At 39.4% G+C, this 19,049-nt stretch overlaps 1 protein-coding gene across 1 annotated transcript; it reads left to right on the forward strand.

Annotated features, from left to right (window-relative positions):
• Positions 1–72: 72 nt before the first annotated feature.
• Positions 73–14,120, forward strand: LOC118415663 (mesoderm-specific transcript homolog protein-like). The gene is made up of 13 exons (XM_035820392.1): positions 73–414; positions 1,297–1,376; positions 2,922–2,999; positions 4,152–4,359; positions 4,866–4,906; positions 5,184–5,254; positions 7,351–7,622; positions 7,989–8,125; positions 8,513–8,787; positions 9,678–9,779; positions 10,408–10,484; positions 10,984–11,044; positions 13,600–14,120. The coding sequence occupies exons 1-13, from the start codon at positions 252–254 to the stop codon at positions 13,751–13,753; spliced, it is 1,719 nt and encodes a 572-aa protein (XP_035676285.1). The 5' UTR covers positions 73–251; the 3' UTR covers positions 13,754–14,120.
• Positions 14,121–19,049: the final 4,929 nt, after the last annotated feature.

The raw sequence follows: 19,049 nt of genomic DNA on the forward strand, positions 1-19,049 counted from the left end.
TACTGTTTGTGTCAATGGATCTGTGCATGACTTGTTTCTATTCACTTCAGACACGCTCCATAGGTGCAGTACAAAGGTTATTGACCTGTAGGTCATTGAACTTTAGCATTTGAATAGCAAACAGACATGCTCTGAAACCCAATACAGTAGCCACTCACACTGTAAAGGGGCAGCAGTTGGTAACAGCTTTGTAACTGAAATCTTATGATATACTATCCTGAGCTAAGTTTCTGATATTTTGTGGTACAGTTATGGCATACATTGGGAAGAGAGGTATTGTGTTAAGTGTGCTTGCAGCAGTCCTTGTATGGGCTTTTAGGACGTCCCCAGGCCTTATACTTTCACCCCAGCTGAGAGAGTGGAAACAGTCGGGCAAGTTCTTTTCACACGGAGAGTTCAAGGTCTTCTACCATGGTAAGTAACAGTACAGACTGTAGTCTTTGTGAATTTGTAATATTATTGATAATAGCTCCTGGTTATCTAATTTCAAATATGAGGCATTATTTATATAGAAGAAAGAGATTAGAGTTTCATTCCACGACAATTGAATAGGTGAACATTACAATGTATGGCAACTTTTACATACAAGATAGTTGAACTAAATGTATTGCTAATATCTAACAATTTTCTCGTATTCATGAATAACATGTACAGTAGAAGCAATCAAGCCATCCTTGCATATGACCTTAAGGTCATTAACCATAAGTTCATTGACCCCAAAGTGTTGTGCATTGGACCAAGGTGAGTTCAAAGTCTTAACACACTGTGTGACCTTACCAACTGTGATCTTGATTTATATATGAAAGGACTCTAAATCATGGATTTGAAAGAGTTATAGGGTATTTTTTTCAGATTTCAAGCATATGACCTTTAGGTCATTTACCTCATGGTATTATATTATCCCTTGAAGCAAGGTGTCTGAATACTAAAATGAAGCGATGTATTCCTTGATAGCACATTTACTTCCCTGAAGTGTTTTTTTCTCATAGAGAATCATCAAATGAAACATACTGATGTCCCCTTTCTTTATTGACTCAGTGCGGTTATCGTATGAAATTGCAGATTTTTGTTACATCTTGATTTGTGTGTGCGTGTTGGGGGTATATTTGCAGTGACCACAACACTGTGGCAAGTATATGCATTTCCAATTTGTCTGCAGAATCGTGTCAACAGTAAAATTAAAACACTGACAACCTCCTTGTCCCATCTATTGTCAAAGCATTACATGTATTTATATCTTTAGTTTCTTTGTTTTGTTAGTAAAACATTAATAAAACTGTATTTTGACTGTTACAGATGAAACTGGAAAGGGGGAAGCTGGTGAGGTTGTTCTCTGTATTCATGGCTTTCCATCATCCAGCCATGACTGGGTCAAGGTGATTAATATTATCATACTTGCAAATAAACTTCTTATTATATATGAAGTAATATTTTTGTCAACTACATCTGCACATGTCTATGGTTGATTTACAGAAACTACTTTGGATGATAGCATACCAGCTTCGCAGGCACGCGGTGTGGCAGCAGCTGGTTATATTACACTGAACGACTCACCACACCTAACTTGTGCACATCTATCTGCAAGCTTTCTATAAAACTATCCAGAGAAGATGCCCCTACTGTGTATAACGTTATACAAGATTATAATTGACCTTTATCTGTGGTGTAAACTATATTTAGTGATATTAAGTCAACAGGCAGTGGTTTTGAATTGTAATATTTTCAAACAATTAGCAGACTATTATTGGAATGAGCAGAGCACTTTGGACTAATGCTTGTAGCCTTTCATAGATTAAAATATATATTTGATATTTTTAGTATATCGAGATTATATAAGATTAGTTCACCTTTTCTGTGGGGTAACCTATATCTGTTCTGTTGAAAAATGGCATTTAGTGATATCAAGTCAACAAACAGTGGTTTAGATTGTAATCTTTTCAAACTATCAACAGCAAGCAGATTATTATTGGACTGAGTAGAGCACTTTGGACTAATGTTTGTAAGCCTTTCACCGCTTAAAACTAAATATTATCTGATATTTTGTGAGAAGCTTCTGTGGTATTCAACAGATCATAATGACCCACAGCAAGAGTCTTCATGCTTGGTTAAAAATCGAAAAATCTTGAGATATACACAAAAAAAACTTGAGATTTTGTGTTAAATCTTGAGATATTTTGACTTGATCTTGAGATGTTTTGACACAATCTTGAGATCCTTCAAAATATTTTGAAAGTTGCTTTGAAAAAGCCCCATGTTCTGAGTTGTCTGGAAAAAATCTTGAGATCATTTCAAAGAATCTTGAGACTTTCTAAAGGTCCTAAAGATTGTTATGAAAAAGCTCAAAATTGTTTTGAAAAATCTCAAGATTATCACGATTTTCTCCAAAAATCTTGAGATTGTCTAAAAAATCTTCAAGTTCTTCATTTTCAATAAGGTGAGATTGTCGCTCTACTTATAATGTTTTTTTAACCATGTGTGTCTGATTTGCCACTGTAGTGATATATGTTGATAGAATATCAGGACTTGATATAATCTGCATTCTCTGTATATTCTATCTGACCCTTAGCTCCCTCATGACGTCAATGAACCTCAAAGATTTGAGCTTCTCATCAATAGATTAAGGTTAAAACAAATCAAACAAAGACTTCTGCTGTGTCGTGGCTTATTATGATCTGCTGATCTTTCTCAAAATATCAGATATGTACCTTTAAGCTGTGAACAGTCAAAATCATTAGTCCAAAGTGCTCTGCTCAGTCTAATAATAACCACCATCTTAGGACTTGATACTCCTTGATAACTCCTTGGTAAAGTAGCATAATTATTCATAAGCTCACCAAAATTTCACATGACAGAAAAGGAAAACATCAAAGAGACATATAAAAGAATAAAGTGGTAAAGACAATTGTTTCTGTTCTGCACAGGTGTGGGATGGACTGCAGGGAAGATTTGGCCGTGTTATCGCCTCAGATTTACTGGGCTTTGGATTCAGTGACAAACCCGTAAGTACAAAACATTTCAACTTAAAACTAAATACATTAGCAACTCTACACACTCAGGTTATTAAGAGGCATGATAGCTTACCCTTACCGAAAAGTGCGGTGAATTAATCTAAAAGTGCTGAGGTTAAACCAATGGCTATCCTCAAACACCGGACCTCTCGCTTTACGTTCCATCAAATAGGATGTCCCTATTAGTAAGCAAAACTAGATTTTTGAATCCAGTAAGAAAAGTAGTGTAATGAAGCGTTACTATTAACATTTGACATAGAGTATACAAATATGTTTTTATAAAAGTACTATATTCCTGTAATATCATCTTCTTGCGCAAAATTCCTTTTATCATGGATCTTTTGATGCTGTCCCAAGCCATGAGTGCCCGTCTTCCTAGCTGATTTGGGGTCCTCTTCCCATTTTGTCCAGGCAGTAACCTCAAATTAAGTATGCAACCCGACTTTGGTAACGCCTGGCGACCACTTTCTGATTTTTAAAACTTAAGTAGTAGTAAAAATTGTGTACTTAAATCAAGAAAATACAGAGTACTAATGTGGCTTTACCAAGGACACAACATCAGGCATGCTCTTTTCCGTAAGGCGTAGGCAGCCTATTTTCATTTCCCGTAAAACCATCCTATCTACGTAACTCGTAGGGAGGTGGCAAAATTTAGCATAATTGCCTTCCTTGATTTATCGTAATACGTAGGGGGTTCTTCTGAATTCAGCGTAAATTGTTGTCGGGACCGCACCATGCAGATTGTCATCAGGGATTTGAATCCAAGCCCTAAATTTGGCTATGAGATGGGAGAAGCGGTTGCATGGATGCATGGATGGATGGATGGATCGGTCACTTTAACCAAATAGCCCTTCTATACGTGCTATTGCGTAATCGAGCCAGCGTGGCCGAGCAGTCTACAGCACGGTACCTATCTTCCATAGATCGTAGGTTCGAACCCCACTTGCTAAATTTTTTTTTTCTTTGTTAGACAAATCTTATGTAGTGTTTTTTTAATAGAAGAAAGACCAATTCAGTAATTCGATGTTTAAAAACTCTTTTTTTCGTGTGATTTTGTTTAACATCCAGGCTTTTTCCAAAATACGCACTGGCCAGCTTTTTTCAGAAGCTTTCTTGTTTAAAATTGAAAATGTTAATTTCTAGTTGGACCACAACTACAGCATCTTTGAGCAGGCCTCCATCATAGAACAGCTGCTTGAGACATTGGAAGTTAAGGAGGTGTACATCTTGTCACATGACTATGGAGACACCGTAGCGCTGGAGCTGCTGAGGAGGTTTCTTGACCGCCAAAAGTCGTCCGAGAAAAGTGCTGCTCACCTGAGGATAAGGAGCGTTTGTCTGATGAATGGAGGTATGAGCTGCTAGTTGTGTTGGAATTAATTGGAGCAGTTTAGGAATTCAACTCTGCTATTCTATACAGCTTTTCATCAATACTAAATAAATCTTTAAGCCATTATCATTATCATCATTATTAGTCCTAAATTTCAACAACATGTAAAATGAAATTCATCCTACGATGCATATTTCAATTACATAAATGACATTCTCTGGGAACCCCAAAACTGATACAAGCCTGTGAGGAAGACATGTTTGGTAAAAAAAAGTAGTCAGAAATTTTGTTTATATTTTAAATCTTTACTTTCCAATTACTAATTAAAGATACATTCTATTCTTGGCGTTTTGTTGCCATGAAATTCAAACTTAGAAGTTCCTTCAGGTCTGTTTTGCTTGTTGGTTTAGGTCTTGTTTATATGAGGGTTATTTATTGAAACAGTTGTGATAAATGTAGACAAATCCACATTCAATTCAATGAGTACCAGTTTGGATTTAGAAGTTAACTGTTGTTTTTTTCTTCAGGTTTTCTTCCTGAGACCATCACCTTTCAGTGGGTTCAATATGTATGTAGCATTACATTCATATTTTCTAGAGCTTTTTAAGAAATATTCTTAGCCCTATAATGTTTTTTCGTGGGCCACAGAATGGGTAAAGCTGTAATCGCCATTAATATCAATGGGACATCATGTTATGGTGCATGTTCGTAGCAATGCTCTGCTACAACATGATTTACTTGTAAAAAGTATTTGATACATTGACAAGACAGCTTGAATGTTGTTTGTTCTTTTACATGTATTATGAGATTCTGAAGTTATTTTGGGAGAATGATTTCACTTCCAGCTCCTGACTACTTCCCTAGGACCTTATTTGTCAAGATTGAGCAACTTTCTCCCATTCACATTCAAACAAGGGTTAGTGCATGTATCTCATATTGTTTTAGTAATAGGATGAAACAATTGCTGAATTAATAGAAATGGAAGATTAACTTTTAACTCTACATTATGTTAATGATTAAAGCAATTCATCAACTGTACATTAAAAACATTTATTAGATACCGTAACATAATTTTTGAATTTCTGAATGGAACGGTCCAAGATGGCTGCCACTGTGAAATCCTCCTTGAGTTTCTAAGTTAAAATCCTTAAAAACTGCTGTAAAGGGTTTCCATCATCTCTTCTTTTTTGCACAGTCAATTGTGTCAGTACCTAGTTAGTCGAAATTCCTCTTTTTTATGTTATACTACCTTTTAGTTACTCTGAAAAATGCTGTTGAAATTTCTCTGAGGATTCCAGTGTCCGTCTTGTACCGGACATCATCCAGCGTACCACACAGCTCAATAGGCCTGCACCCCGCGGCTCACTCGAGACAGGAGATTTGGTTCCCACTTCTTATTAAGGTTCGTGAATGAATGTTGTACAAATTATCTGAAATTGTCTTGGGAACTCGTCTCTGTGAGCGACAGTTCAGGGGAGGGAGGCAGTATTGAGGAGTGCCACACGTATGCAAATATCCAAATACTTGAATAGGCCATGTTTTAGATCTCGTTCCAATGACTTGAGAACCACTAGCATTTTAGCCTATTGTCGTTGTGTGCAATACCCTGTGTGCTATTGTGTTAACTAGCACTTCTTTCGTTGACTTGTGCAATATTTTGTGCGAAACATTCAGCCAATATTTCACCTCATTTACCACTGATTGTTATGTAAATTGGCAACAGTGTTTATATCGTACTGATTGTTATGTAACCCATTGACTGATTGTCCTAGTGCGAAATTTTTCTGCTAATTACCATCAGTCATCAACACCTGTGCTCTGTAGCATTCCTAGTTAATTTGGTTGTCAACTAAAGTAGGCCTAGAAAGCAGTAATGTTACTCGATAGTGTAATACTTGTACTATTAAACATCATGTTTACCATAGGGACCACAAATGTAAGGAGCTTAAACCCAAATACTGCTGTAGGTCATCAGAAAATTATTGAACTTGAAACACTCCTGCACACGAACAAGATTTCTGTGATGGGTATTACCGAAACATGGTTTAACGATAATGTGCTCCCCAACGACATTAACATTCCTGGCTACAGTACAATGTACAGAAAAGACAGGCAGGGTAAAACAGGCGGAGGAGTTGCTATCATAGTAAGTGACAATCTTCCAAGCAGACGACGAACAGACCTAGAAACCTCTGACACTCACTGGGAAGACCTATGGGTAGAAATCGACGTCACGGGCAAAAAGGTCCTCTTCTCTTGTGCGTATGTACCACCAGCCACCCAAGACATTTTCTTTGATCAGTATGAACACTGCATATCCAAAGTCGTTAATGAGAATGGAATGATTATAGTTACTGGCGATTTCAACTGCCACCACGCAGACTGGGGGGACACTTCAACTGACAACCATGCTTTACAGTTGGAAGACATTATCGAGAAGTACGGACTGTTCCAGTGTCAACACAAACCAACCCGATCTACTCCTACTCGCCAAAGTACACTGGACTTGATTATTTTGTCTGATCCATCCAACATCCATCAAATGTCATTATTAGCACCTGTTGGAAACTCTGATCATGCTGTTGCAACATGTACACTTAACATAACTGTTCCAACTAAGACTAGCAGAAAACGTGTATGGTACTATAACCGAGCTGATTATGATGTATTTAGAGCCGAATTGGGTAAAGTTAACTGGAACTCTTGCATGCATGGTTCTATCGATGAAAAATGGAATGGTTGGAAGCATAAGTTTCTTAATGTTGCCAAAAATACAATACCAAATAAAACAATGAAGTTGGGAACTGCACGAAAACCTTGGATAACCACCGAACTGCTGGAGGCGATCAGACTGAAAACGGATCTTTACAACACGTTCAAGTCTTCACCAACAGCAGAAAACTGGAAAAACTATACCAAAACAAAGAACCGTCTAACCAAAGACTTACGGAAAGCAGAGGCTGAATACTTCTCTGACATCAGTGAAAGACTAAAATCTGCCGATGGTTCTAGACTCTTCTGGTCTGTCCTTAAGCGAGCAACCGGGAAGGGGAAGACGGGGATCCCATCCCTCTCCGTCAACGGCAAAGCAGTCGGAAAGGATAAAGACAAAGCCGAAGTATTTAACAACACTTTCGTTAATGTAACCAAAGCCACACATCCAGATCGCATCCGAAGGCTTCCCAAGTTCACCGACAAAGAACTTAGTGCAATACAGGTATCAGAGGAGGAAGTCCTGGACGTCCTCAAAGAGCTGCATTCCAACAAGGCCCCAGGTCCAGATGGTATTTCCAACCGGCTCCTTAAGGAAGCGGCACCTGTGATCTGCGCATCCCTATGCGAGCTTTTTAACTACTCTCTTGCCACGGGCCAGCTTCCAGGGGAATGGAAACAATGTAATGTGTCACCCATCTACAAGAAGGGGGATCGTACTGATCCTTCCAATTATAGACCCATCGCCCTCCTTCCAACTGTTGCCAAGGTTCTGGAGCGACTTGTACATAACCATCTCTATGCCTACCTTATGGACAATAATCTGATGAATCCAAATCAATCTGGATTCAAAAAAGGGGATGGAACGGTTCTGCAGCTTCTACGTCTCGTCGACGATTGGGCTAAGTCGATTGATGATCCCAATACCTCATGCACAGCTGCAGTGTTCCTAGACGTGCGCCGTGCTTTTGATACTGTCTGGCACGACGGACTCGTTTATAAACTGTCACGTTATGGAGTGGTAGGCACCCTCAACATGTGGTTCGGAGACTACCTGTCTGGCCGCCAGCAACGAGTAGTAATCAATGGTATAGCATCGACTTGGGGCTTCACACAAGCTGGAGTACCTCAAGGAAGCATATTGGGCCCTCTTTTGTTTTTAATCTTCATAAATGACATCCAAGCCCTCCCATGTACTTCAAACATCAACTGTTTCGCCGACGATACGTCGATCTCTAAGTCCGGACCTACTGCCCAAGAGGTAGCCTGCACAACAAACGCTGACTTACAGATTGTGTCATCCTGGTTCAACGACTGGGGTCTTGAGTTGCACCCCGACAAATGCAGAGTTATCTGCATCAAGTCACCGCAAAGCAAAGTGCAACTCCCACCCATTTACATCATGGGAAAAGTCGTTGAACAAGTACCCTTGTACACTCATCTGGGCGTTACTATGCACCAGACCCTTCGCTGGACCGAGCACGCTCAACTCACGTCCAACAAGGCCAGGAGAACACTGGGGCTCCTGTGGAAGCTCCGTGGCAAGCTGTCGCAGGAAGCCCTGGAACTAGCTTACTTCACGCTTATTCGACCTAAGCTGGAATACGCTTCTGTTCTTCTTACCAACCTTACTGTTGCCGCTTCTAAGACCCTGGAACGAGTGCAGTACCACGCAGGACGTCTTGTCACTGGTGCTGCACCTCGCACACCCTACTCAGAGGTTCTGCAAAAGCTCGGGTGGGATAGTCTGGCGACCAGGAGGGACTACCATCGACTAGTCACAATGTACAAGCTGGTTAATGGTCTCGCTCCACCCCATCTCCAGCCACTTGTTCCGACCACAAGAGATGTAAACAGTCGATCTCAGCTACGACTGCGGAACGCCCATCACCTGCACATCCCCAGGAGTAGAACAAACACCTACAAAAACAGTTTCTTCTTGTACACCGCCCGTCTGTGGAACACCCTACCCACCGAAGTCACAGAATCCGCCACCATCAGAATATTCAAGGCCAAATGCAGAAACCACCTTTTATCTAATCACTAACTTGTAAAATTCTAAACCCTTTCCAACCGTTCCATCTTTTTCCGATCTTTTTCTCGCTTATTGGTGTTTATACTGATGATGATGATAATGGTATGTATATTGAGTATGATGATGATGTATTTTGTTCCTTGTAAAATTACTGCTACTTTATGATGTATTATGTATTGCTGTTGTATAGTCTGATATTCCGTCGAATGAATTGTTTATTGTAATGATTTGTATTTGTATGTACTAGTGACAGCCGTCACCAGCTCCGCTGCCTTGCTGTCACGTGTCATGCATTGTAGCATTCCAAATAAATGAAATGAAATGAAATGAAATTTCTTTGTGAAACTACTGGTACTTGTCGTGAAATGAATAATAAAGTATAATAATTTCGTCTGCAAGATGCAATAAGTGATAACAGTGCACAGTCATGTTGGATTAGTCTGTAAATAACTATAAAACACACTCATATATTACCATTATGATTGTAATAAAATGACTAAAAAAACAATTTCAGCCTGTGAAAGTCATATTCAATCTACACTGAATTTTTTATTTAAGTTAATGATTTTTGTTCCATTTATTCCACCGTCAGCATCAGCAAAGTTTACGGTCCCGACACCAAACCCTCCCCCGCTGAGTATGATGACCACCAGACACTCCTGAGATGGAACGATGGGCATCTGGCAATGGGCAGGTAATGGATGGTATTCATGATAATCATTATGTTAAACTGACTTTGAAGGGTTTGTAAATTAGAGAGCTCTAACTTTTTCCCAACCACAAGAGCTAGCTATCTACCAAAATCTTGTGACTGTCACCACACATGGCATTTAGCTTGTGCAGAAAATGAGATGTTGAAACCAAAAGTTCTGCTGCAGTACATTCAATTTGATGGAAAGCCGCTAGGGGACCGTGGGCAATATCAAGGAGTTTCTATTCTATTCCCTGGTCAAATCATGCCAGGAGGTCTCAGACCGTAGTAATTTGCTTTTGCTATGATGACAGAATAAAACTCAAAGGCTCAGGGGAATTAGCCCTGGGCAATTGAGTCCATGGTTTCTTTACCTCTCGTTCCTTGTTGATGTTCTGATACAATATAGTCAAACCTGCTCAGACTAATCAGAGACCAAGTAAATTAGGTCTAATTGCAGACAGGTGATCACTTTAGACATAATGCTTGTGTCAAAAGGAAAAATTATCAGAGATATACCACTAAAACGTGGTCACATTGGCCAGGTGGTCTTTTTGTAAACTTAAGGTGGTTTCTTGTACTGGTTTCACTGTATATTCTGACTGCACTAAAATGTATACTCCCCCTGTAGTATAAGCCAGTACCAGAATGAGAGAGTTGCACACAGAGAGAGGTGGGTGGAGGCAGTGCAACAGTCTACAATACCAGGTCAGTACAGCACACCTATCCATAGTGGCTAAAGTAGAACCGAATAGCATGGAGTTGTTAAAAATGGAATATCAGATAAAGTTTAAGAGACTAAAGTGATGCAATAGAAACATAAAGCTTTGGTGACTGATTTTAGAATCAAAACTGAGGCCATACTAATTGGATTTGTTGGTTCTTGGATTTTAAAAACGTAACAAGTTTTACATGATACTGTAAATGCATTTAAGTTCGCTGGGATTTAATTTCGCGGTAGCAGGGAAAAGGACTTTTAGCGGTGGTTTTAATTTTGCGGTAACACCATTGACTGCAGTCTAATACCATAATAGATATATGTTCGTGGTGGTTTTAAGTTTGCGGTGAAGTGGTCACTGCAAAAACCGCAAACATTAATCCACCGCGAACATTTCTGCATTTACAGTAATGTCTGAGACACAATAATATCAGTGAGGCCTGACATTACTTTGGTTGACTTAAGGATACTTTATTCTCTCCTGTATAGTGCACCTGATCTATGGTCCAGCCGACCCAGTCAACACACCTGTCCTTCTAGATAGGTACAGGTAAGAACAAAAATCTTATTCATATCTTCCAACAGGTGCAACTAAGTTGCCAATAGATAGTCAACTTAAGCCTTGGTCATAACCCGTCATACGTGCAACTACAGTCAAACCTGTCTATAGCGGCCACTCAAAGCACTGGGGAAATATGGCCACTATAGACAGGTGGCCACTACAGAGAAAATGTTGATCAATTGACCATGAGCAAGCTACACATGATTTCAGTTCCCACTAATCTTTCTCACCAAGTAACATTGTCTCGATCGGTAAATTCACCGACAAAGACTTGCACTTTAATGTCAGGAACTCCAAATCCTCGCAAACTACAATTTCAAACTAGGTGCAGGGTGACATAAGGCTGCAATATGGTTGCAATAGGCAGTGTTTCTGTATCAACGGGACCGGAAATCGTGTGGCCGTGGCCGCGTTGGACAGGTGGCCGCTAAGCCTACTTCTTAATCATTACGAATCCAAGGGACCGACAAAAAGTGGCCACTATATATGGCCAGGTGGCTGCTATGCAAAGGTGGCCGCTAATACAGGTTTGACTGTACATGCTTTCTACATGCTAAAATGTGGGCAAATACTTATTAAGTGGTATAAGTACCACCTCCATAGGAAATCCTATGGAATCCAATGGATTTGGGAGCATGCAGACATGCCGTAGCACTTAAGCTAAGGGGACAACCCGTCGCACGTGCAACTGCGTGCTGTCTATGTAGATTTTTCTAACTTAAAGGCAAAAAGTAGATGTAGTCTTTTTGAGGCTCTAGGGGCAGTGGGTTGCTATCCACTGTGTCTATGATGGCAGTGTGATGATTAAACGGCAAAGCCCAACCCCCTCCTTCCCCTACCTTCTAGGTCAGGTCAACATCCTAAATGAAAGGACTTGGTGTAGATGAGTTTGTACTCAGCAATTCTATCGTGCAGTATCTTTAGCTACATATAATGTTAGATACATGTGCTTACAGCATCAAAGTGGATCTCAGATTGCTACAGAGGCTTTACATGTATGTCTTGTTAGAAGTTGTCCTTTTGCCTTAAACAATGATTATGAAATAGGGTAGTACTCTAATAAAATTATATGTTTTTTTATGTGTTTCCCCAATATCTTTTGTGTCTATGTAACAATGATTATAGAACTTGATGAAAAGTGGCCTGCAGGCCAAGTTGAGCTTCTCATGAATAAGTAAATGTACTCTAAGCATTGTACGAGGGTGAGTCAGAAAGTAATGCAAGTGGTTTCATAACAGAGACGTTCTTTGATCGAATGAGTTGAAATTTGGCACAAAGGTTAAGACATATCTCCTCTTGATATTGAAAGATCTAAATTTGTTGCACATTATTTTATGAGTGACAAAGCTGCTTTCAAGGTGATCACATCCTTGGTATCCCGTCAGAAGAAAAGTGAGGTCCAATTAACGTACAATTAAGAATTTCCCTAAACCAAATTTTGCTATTGTAGGAGACTGAGCCTGCACATGTGATAAGCTGCATTTCTCTATAAGCCACATGCTTAATTTCAACTCTGAAATCCGAGTTTTTCTTCTTTCGTTGCTGGTGTAGAGTGAGGTATACGTGGTCGTCCGGGTCATGAGATCTGCGGTGTTATGATTAAAACTTTCTGTAGCCTTCTTTTCCATTAACAAAGAGAAATGAAACTTAGCACACTTTTAGGCCTTTAAACAGTTAATAACTGTAAAAAGTTTCGTTTCTTTTGGTTAATGGAAAAATAATCTTTTAACCAACAACTCACGAATTTGTGTATAAATCCAACAGCTCTATAACAGAACTGACTGCATCCTAGAAGCTGCAAATAAAGAACCATTACGAATTTAGATATGAAAATTGGCACGCAACCTATAGAGACATTTGGTATCATACATGTATAATTTCAACCTCCTACAGTGATTTTCAGTGGGTCAGATTTAAAGGAATTGATAGTCTGACAAGCTACCATGGGTGTGTTCATCTTGAAATGAACTCAGTCTCTCATAAAATGATAAAGATCAAATTTAAAACATTCAATCTCAAGAAGGCATATATCTCTACTTTTGTGCCAAATTTCAACTCAATTGATTAAAAAACGAGTCAACTTGCATTACTTTCTGACTCACCCTCGTAAGTAGCATTTGTAACTTAAGATGCAGTTCAAACACAGTAATCTGTTTTCCTGATTGCACTGTAGCCTTTTACCTTTCAGACCTTTGTCACAAATGTCAACAGGCTTTGGCTGTATTTTTTTATTACCATGGAGAAGATCCCTGAACTTAAAATTGGCTTAGAGACTCAATCGTATTTTATCCCTGAAAATCTGTTCCTGGAAATTTGCCGGCCCTCATGGACCAACGAACATCGGTCGATCTCCAAAATTTGTGCTATGCTCAAGGAAACACAGCACAAAAGGGTATGTTATTGTCGAAGATGTCATTCAGAGCTTGTAGACTTGATCAAATTTCTTGCTGTATGGCCTGAATTACCATCAAATACATTGTATGGTACTCAAAAGGATACAGATATACACGCATGTAAATGTTCAATTTCCTATCTGTTTTCAGGGAGCTGTTTCCCCGAGCAACAGACACTGTTCTCAACAGCAAGATTGGCCACTATCCGCATGTTGAAGATCCCCAGTCTGTTCTTACAGCTTTCTTCAACTTTCTTGAGAAGGTCGCTAGCTTCAAGCAGTCTTCAAGTCCAGGAAAGATGTAGCTGTAACACTCACCACTAGTATCATTATCTCAAAAACTTTGTCAAATTTGTACCTCAACCACAGTAGAAGATGAAGTGGAGGATTGTACTATCATGCCACTAATAATAGAAACGTCCTATTTAATTAATGTATAGAAAGTAGATTTCCTCAGTTTTTGCACTGAAAATTTATATTCCTCACACACTTTGACAAACCGACTTAAATGCTGGACCCAGACAATCCTACATTTTCACCCATAACGAGAGCAATAAGAAGCTGAATTTCTACACGAGATTAGATCTATGAAACTTTTACGAGTATGTTTTGTCCTTGTTGTGACCTTACTTAGCCTGGTTGGGCAAATACATATTTTATATGTACAATAAAGGTCTTGATTCCCCCCTACTTTGCCCCTCGCGGGGTTATATGGGGGTAACCCATGATGATGATGATGATGATGATTCACTATGCAGATAGGCCCTCAGTTTCTTGAATATGTGGCAAACTTTTGTAATGTAGTTGGGGAAATGTAGTTACTGTAGTAACACCCACCGCAGGTATATGACATTCGGCCAGTTTTTTTTATTTTTTTTTTTACTTTCTTGATTATGTTGCTAGTACAAGCAGTTCAGGAAAATATGTAATTTGTAACATTTACCACAAATATCATATCAGGATAGGCCTTAAGCAAAATCATTGATCTTTAAAGTAATTCCTGGGGCCAGTTTTTCAACTTCTTTGTTCATATATTGCTAGCTAGCACTAAAAAGTCATTGAGTGTGAGAAAAATGTAGCAATGGCACCCGCCACAAATGTGATATCTGGATGGGCCTTTAGCCAAATCATTGATCCTGACAGTAGTAATGGGCCAGTCTTTTCAACTTTCTTGATTTTGTCGGTGGCTCCAGTTAACAAGCAGTTTTTTTAAGTACAGGAAATATGTTAAAGTTGAAGCACACCCCGCAAGTATCGAAACCGGATAGATCTTTATAGTTTAGCAAAATCATTAATCTTGACAGTCATTCCTGGGGCCAGTTTTTCAACTTTATTGATTTTGTCACTGGCAACAGTTAACATTAGCAGCTTTAAGTAGGGGTGCCACACACTTTTCATATCTTTTCAAACTTGGTGCCATTGGATAGGTCTTGATGAAAGAAACAGAATGGCTTTTATCTGAACTAAATCGGACATACTGTTTATGAGTTATGGCCATTGAAAGGTACGAAAATAAGCCTTAAATTCTCCGGGATCGGTTAAAACGTTAAAATGCAATATATTCAAAACTCCATAACTCAACAATAAAACACATCAGAAGCACCAAATAAGCTGTTTGTCTTTATTTACAACCATACTAACAAGTCCATGAAGGTTCTAGAATGTTCTTTCATTCTTTCCTTAGATTTTCTTGTCACAAAATATGCCAATATTGGTGAAAAAACGTACATGGGCTCAGAGCACCTTGGCCGTCAGAGACTAAGTCAGCTAATTAAATATGCAATATTGAAATATCTCCGTAATCGTACAAGATACAAGAAAGAAACTGCAGGAAATATTAAGTTGAAGCACCCAATGCAAGTTCGAGGGGCGATCAATAATTCCCCGGCCTCACCCAGAAATAATAAGCACAACTCAGATTTCGAAGCACAACATCATAGTGTGAAGCCTTTTATCAATGTCCTCAAAATTTCAAATCATTGCAGTCATTAACGTTAACTTTCCTGCCATTCGTTTTTTACCAATTAGAAGGTAAGTGGCGAGAAAAACAAGGGTGAATTGTGATCAGACATGTGTGGGTCGACTTCCCCATGCCGTGAATTCTTTGTTATTAACAATAAACATTGTAAAAATGTTTGATAATGATTCTCTTCCTATTTGAAGCAGAAAAAAAGTGGGTGTCTGGCTTCCAGCAGCGCATGTTGACCCGAACACATCAGGTTGCAGCTCAATTGTCCACGTTTTTTCCCTTCTCCCATTATAACGTTAACTAGAAACACTAATCTGACTATCATAACCGGATGGGACTTCCTTGATTCCAAGAAGTCTTTAGCGCAGGAAAATGTAGTTAATACTACAAAATGTCATCGTGCAGCATCAATGGCCCATCCGGATATGACATTTTGTAATCCTTGGGGCCAGATTTTCAACTTCCTTGATTATGTTGGTAACGTTACCTCCAAACAGTTTTGAAGTGCAGAAAATATGTATATTTAGTAGCACCCACTCTACAAACATCATAACCGGATGGGCCTTTAGCTAAATCTTTGATTCTGACTATAAGGTACATGGGCCAGTCTGAATTGATTTGGTTATACGTGGCGTCAGTACTAGTTTCTTTGCTTTTGATCTATATATTAGAAATCGTTGAATACTACGCAATACATGCTTCTCAGCGCACATAGATGAAGGGGCTACTCTCATCTATAAGTGTAATGGCATCTCTGACCTCCTTGAGATGTGACACTCTTAAAACACGCAACCCCCTCTACGCCCTATCCAATAGGACGTCCTTCAGTTGAACCTACATGTATGATGTAGGTACTCATTTTCACCTGAGTGGAATAGGGAAATGGTGTTTCCACATGGCACTGGAACCCGCTAGCCTTTTGAAGTATCTAAACATAAAAATGAGTGCACTGTATATAATACACATAAGCGTCTATTGCTGAAAGCTGTACGATTGAGACTTTGTGCTTGGGTAAAAATACAACTGTTTAGAAAATGTACCCTAATAAAGGTATATTGATTATAGTAAATGCCCCTGTCAAAATGTACTTGTGAAAAAAATGCATATCGCAATGCGCATTTACGGAATCAAACTCAGTTTTGACTTCGTTACAAATAGTCCAAATATCAACTAAGCTGACTTCACTGTATGTAGTGCGATTGTCAAAGCGGGTATCCGCAGTGTTGCTACTTAAAACTATGTAAACTTATCAAAAAGCATTGAAAAAGATTTGTTATATTGTAAATTGATCTTCAGTTATGAAAACTTGACGCATTTCTTACACTTAAAGTTAAAGAAATAATCAAAACGACAGGACACGAACCATGTATCAGATTTCATTCTGTACAGTGTTTTGTAATGATCTGTGTTTTAGATCTGTGTTTATAAATTTTTAGCACAAACTAATCCTGAAACTGACGTATTACTTCTGGACCATTTGCGTCTGTTGACATTTAATCAGGTTGCCTATTGGCTCCCAATTTTGACAGCTATTTGGCGGCATTTTGCCACTTGCGTTCTAGATTTTTTTAAATCGCAATTTCAGGCGGCACTTTGGTGTTCATAGGTACCGGTCGCTGGGGCGTTGGCGAATGTCAATCACAAACAGTCACCAAGTCCAGCGAGAAGTAGAGTAGAGTCTATGGTCATCTCTCCCAAGTTTTACAGCCAATCGTACAGAGGCAGTTACCCTTGTAGGATTTTAAAACGTCCATGGAAGTAGAAGCCACCAAACAAAATTCCTTGTGGTGAAATGGATCATTGTTGTAAGTGTCGTCTATTCACAAGTTTTCACATACTGAATCAGGTCAAGGTCCGGTTCCGGTTCAGGTCCGGACCTGGACCTAATCCTCTGGACCTGGACCTGAATTTTCTGTACCGGTACCCACCCCTAGTCTAGTAACATTCTCTGTGCCAAAGGCCAGGACTAAACGGCTGAGAAGGACTTTCGTGCACACAGCTGTAAGACTGTACAATGACTCAATTGCTAACAGGTCCCTTGCTGGCCATGCGGCTGTCTTTTTGTACTCGCCGATCGTTTGTAGTATGACCTGCATTTGTAATTCTATGTTCAGGTTTCTTTAATGCCAAAAAGGTAGCAAATTTACCCAATTCAGGAAGGCTGCATCTTCCTGCTCGTGTAAGTTTGCTTGTGTGAAATATCTGCTTGTCACGAAAACGGTTTATCAAGTAGGTATACCCCATTACAGCACCAGGCTACCCTACCATTTCACTACTTCTTTTGATAAGATAATAGTCATAGCTCAATCTCGTGGCAATGCCCCTATTGGGTTATCTCTGTTTTGTGACAAACATGACACGTTATCAGGCCCTTTGTGTCATGACAACCATCTTGAGCAGTACAGATCTCCAATTCAATTGTCCTCGCCCTGGATGTTAGCGCGTGCCTGGCCTGAACATGAAAGACATTTTCTGGATGCGGGCAAACAGCATTATTCGTTGTATTTCACAAAAACGTTTGATCACGTTTAAGTGGTGTCCCTCTATATATGAGAGGCCTCTATTGCATGTTTATACTCTTGTAAACATGCTACGTACAGAAGTGTATAATTACAATGACAAAGATTTTGGTATCTCACTACTACATCTACACTGACTAACGTATAGTTCTAGCATGTGTAGGATCGACTTCTCGTTTTTTATGACAGCTTTAAATGTAAGAGGATAGATTGAACTTGTAACGTATGATTATCTAAGTGTATCAATAATATGGATTTATCTGTGATATCTAGATATAGAAAACCAGGGAACGTATAATTTAAGAGGATCATTTCTCACTGCTTTGTAGACTACAGCAAATGGAAATTTCAGAACCTGCTTCATCGCTGGAACTACGCTTAGCATCGGAAAGCGTTGTGCCTCGCCCCAAATGAAGTGGCACTTTGGGGTATACATGTAACCGTATAACCAGAACTTGAGAAAGCCAGTTTTCTATTTTTTTTAGTCCACCTAGAGGTCTGATTTACACTACATTACAACTGCGGTTGTCTGTCACTGGCTTAACCCGATTTACATCCTCACAATTTCTTCCGACGTTTTTCTAAATTTTGTTCGATGGTCTCCGGGCTACACAAGTGGGTCTTTTCACAAAAGAAATTTGATATTATCTGGAGATTTATTTCGCCAAACATGGTCAGATTACGAAGGAGGACTGTAAGGAGTTTATTGAGTAAAGATGTTGTTTGCCTGATGACTGACTAATTTGTTTTCAACCTGAGTGCCCCGTCACGTGGCGTACCATGGTGGGTTGATATGTATGAAGATTAGATTTCATTCACGAAACGGCTAAAAACACGTGAGGGTAAAGGCACTGCAGGTAAGTTTTTTAAAATCTAATTATAAGAAGATAAAATGCTTTTAGAGCGGACGATGGACTAGATGTAGTGTTCCTTCCTTCCTTCCTTCCTTCCTTCCTTCCTTCCTTCCTTCCTTCCTTCCTTCCTACCTTCCTTCCTTTCTTCCTTCCTTCCTTCCTTCCTTCCTTCCTTCCTTCCTTCCTTCCTTCCTTCCTTCCTTCCTTCCTTCCTCCCTTCCTCCCTTCCTCCCTTCCTTCCTCCCTTCCTTCCTTCCTT

Source organism: Branchiostoma floridae, chromosome 5 (genome assembly GCF_000003815.2).
Source record: "Branchiostoma floridae strain S238N-H82 chromosome 5, Bfl_VNyyK, whole genome shotgun sequence".
Lineage (NCBI taxonomy): Eukaryota > Metazoa > Chordata > Leptocardii > Amphioxiformes > Branchiostomatidae > Branchiostoma > Branchiostoma floridae.

Coding starts and splice junctions, on each gene's coding strand:
- LOC118415663 (XM_035820392.1), top strand. CDS start 252: ATGGCATACATTGGGAAGAGAGGTATTGTGTTAAGTGTGCTTGCAGCA. Junction 10,485..10,983: donor GCAACAGTCTACAATACCAG/GTCAGTACAGCA, acceptor TCTCCTGTATAG/TGCACCTGATCTATGGTCCA. Junction 11,045..13,599: donor GTCCTTCTAGATAGGTACAG/GTAAGAACAAAA, acceptor ATCTGTTTTCAG/GGAGCTGTTTCCCCGAGCAA.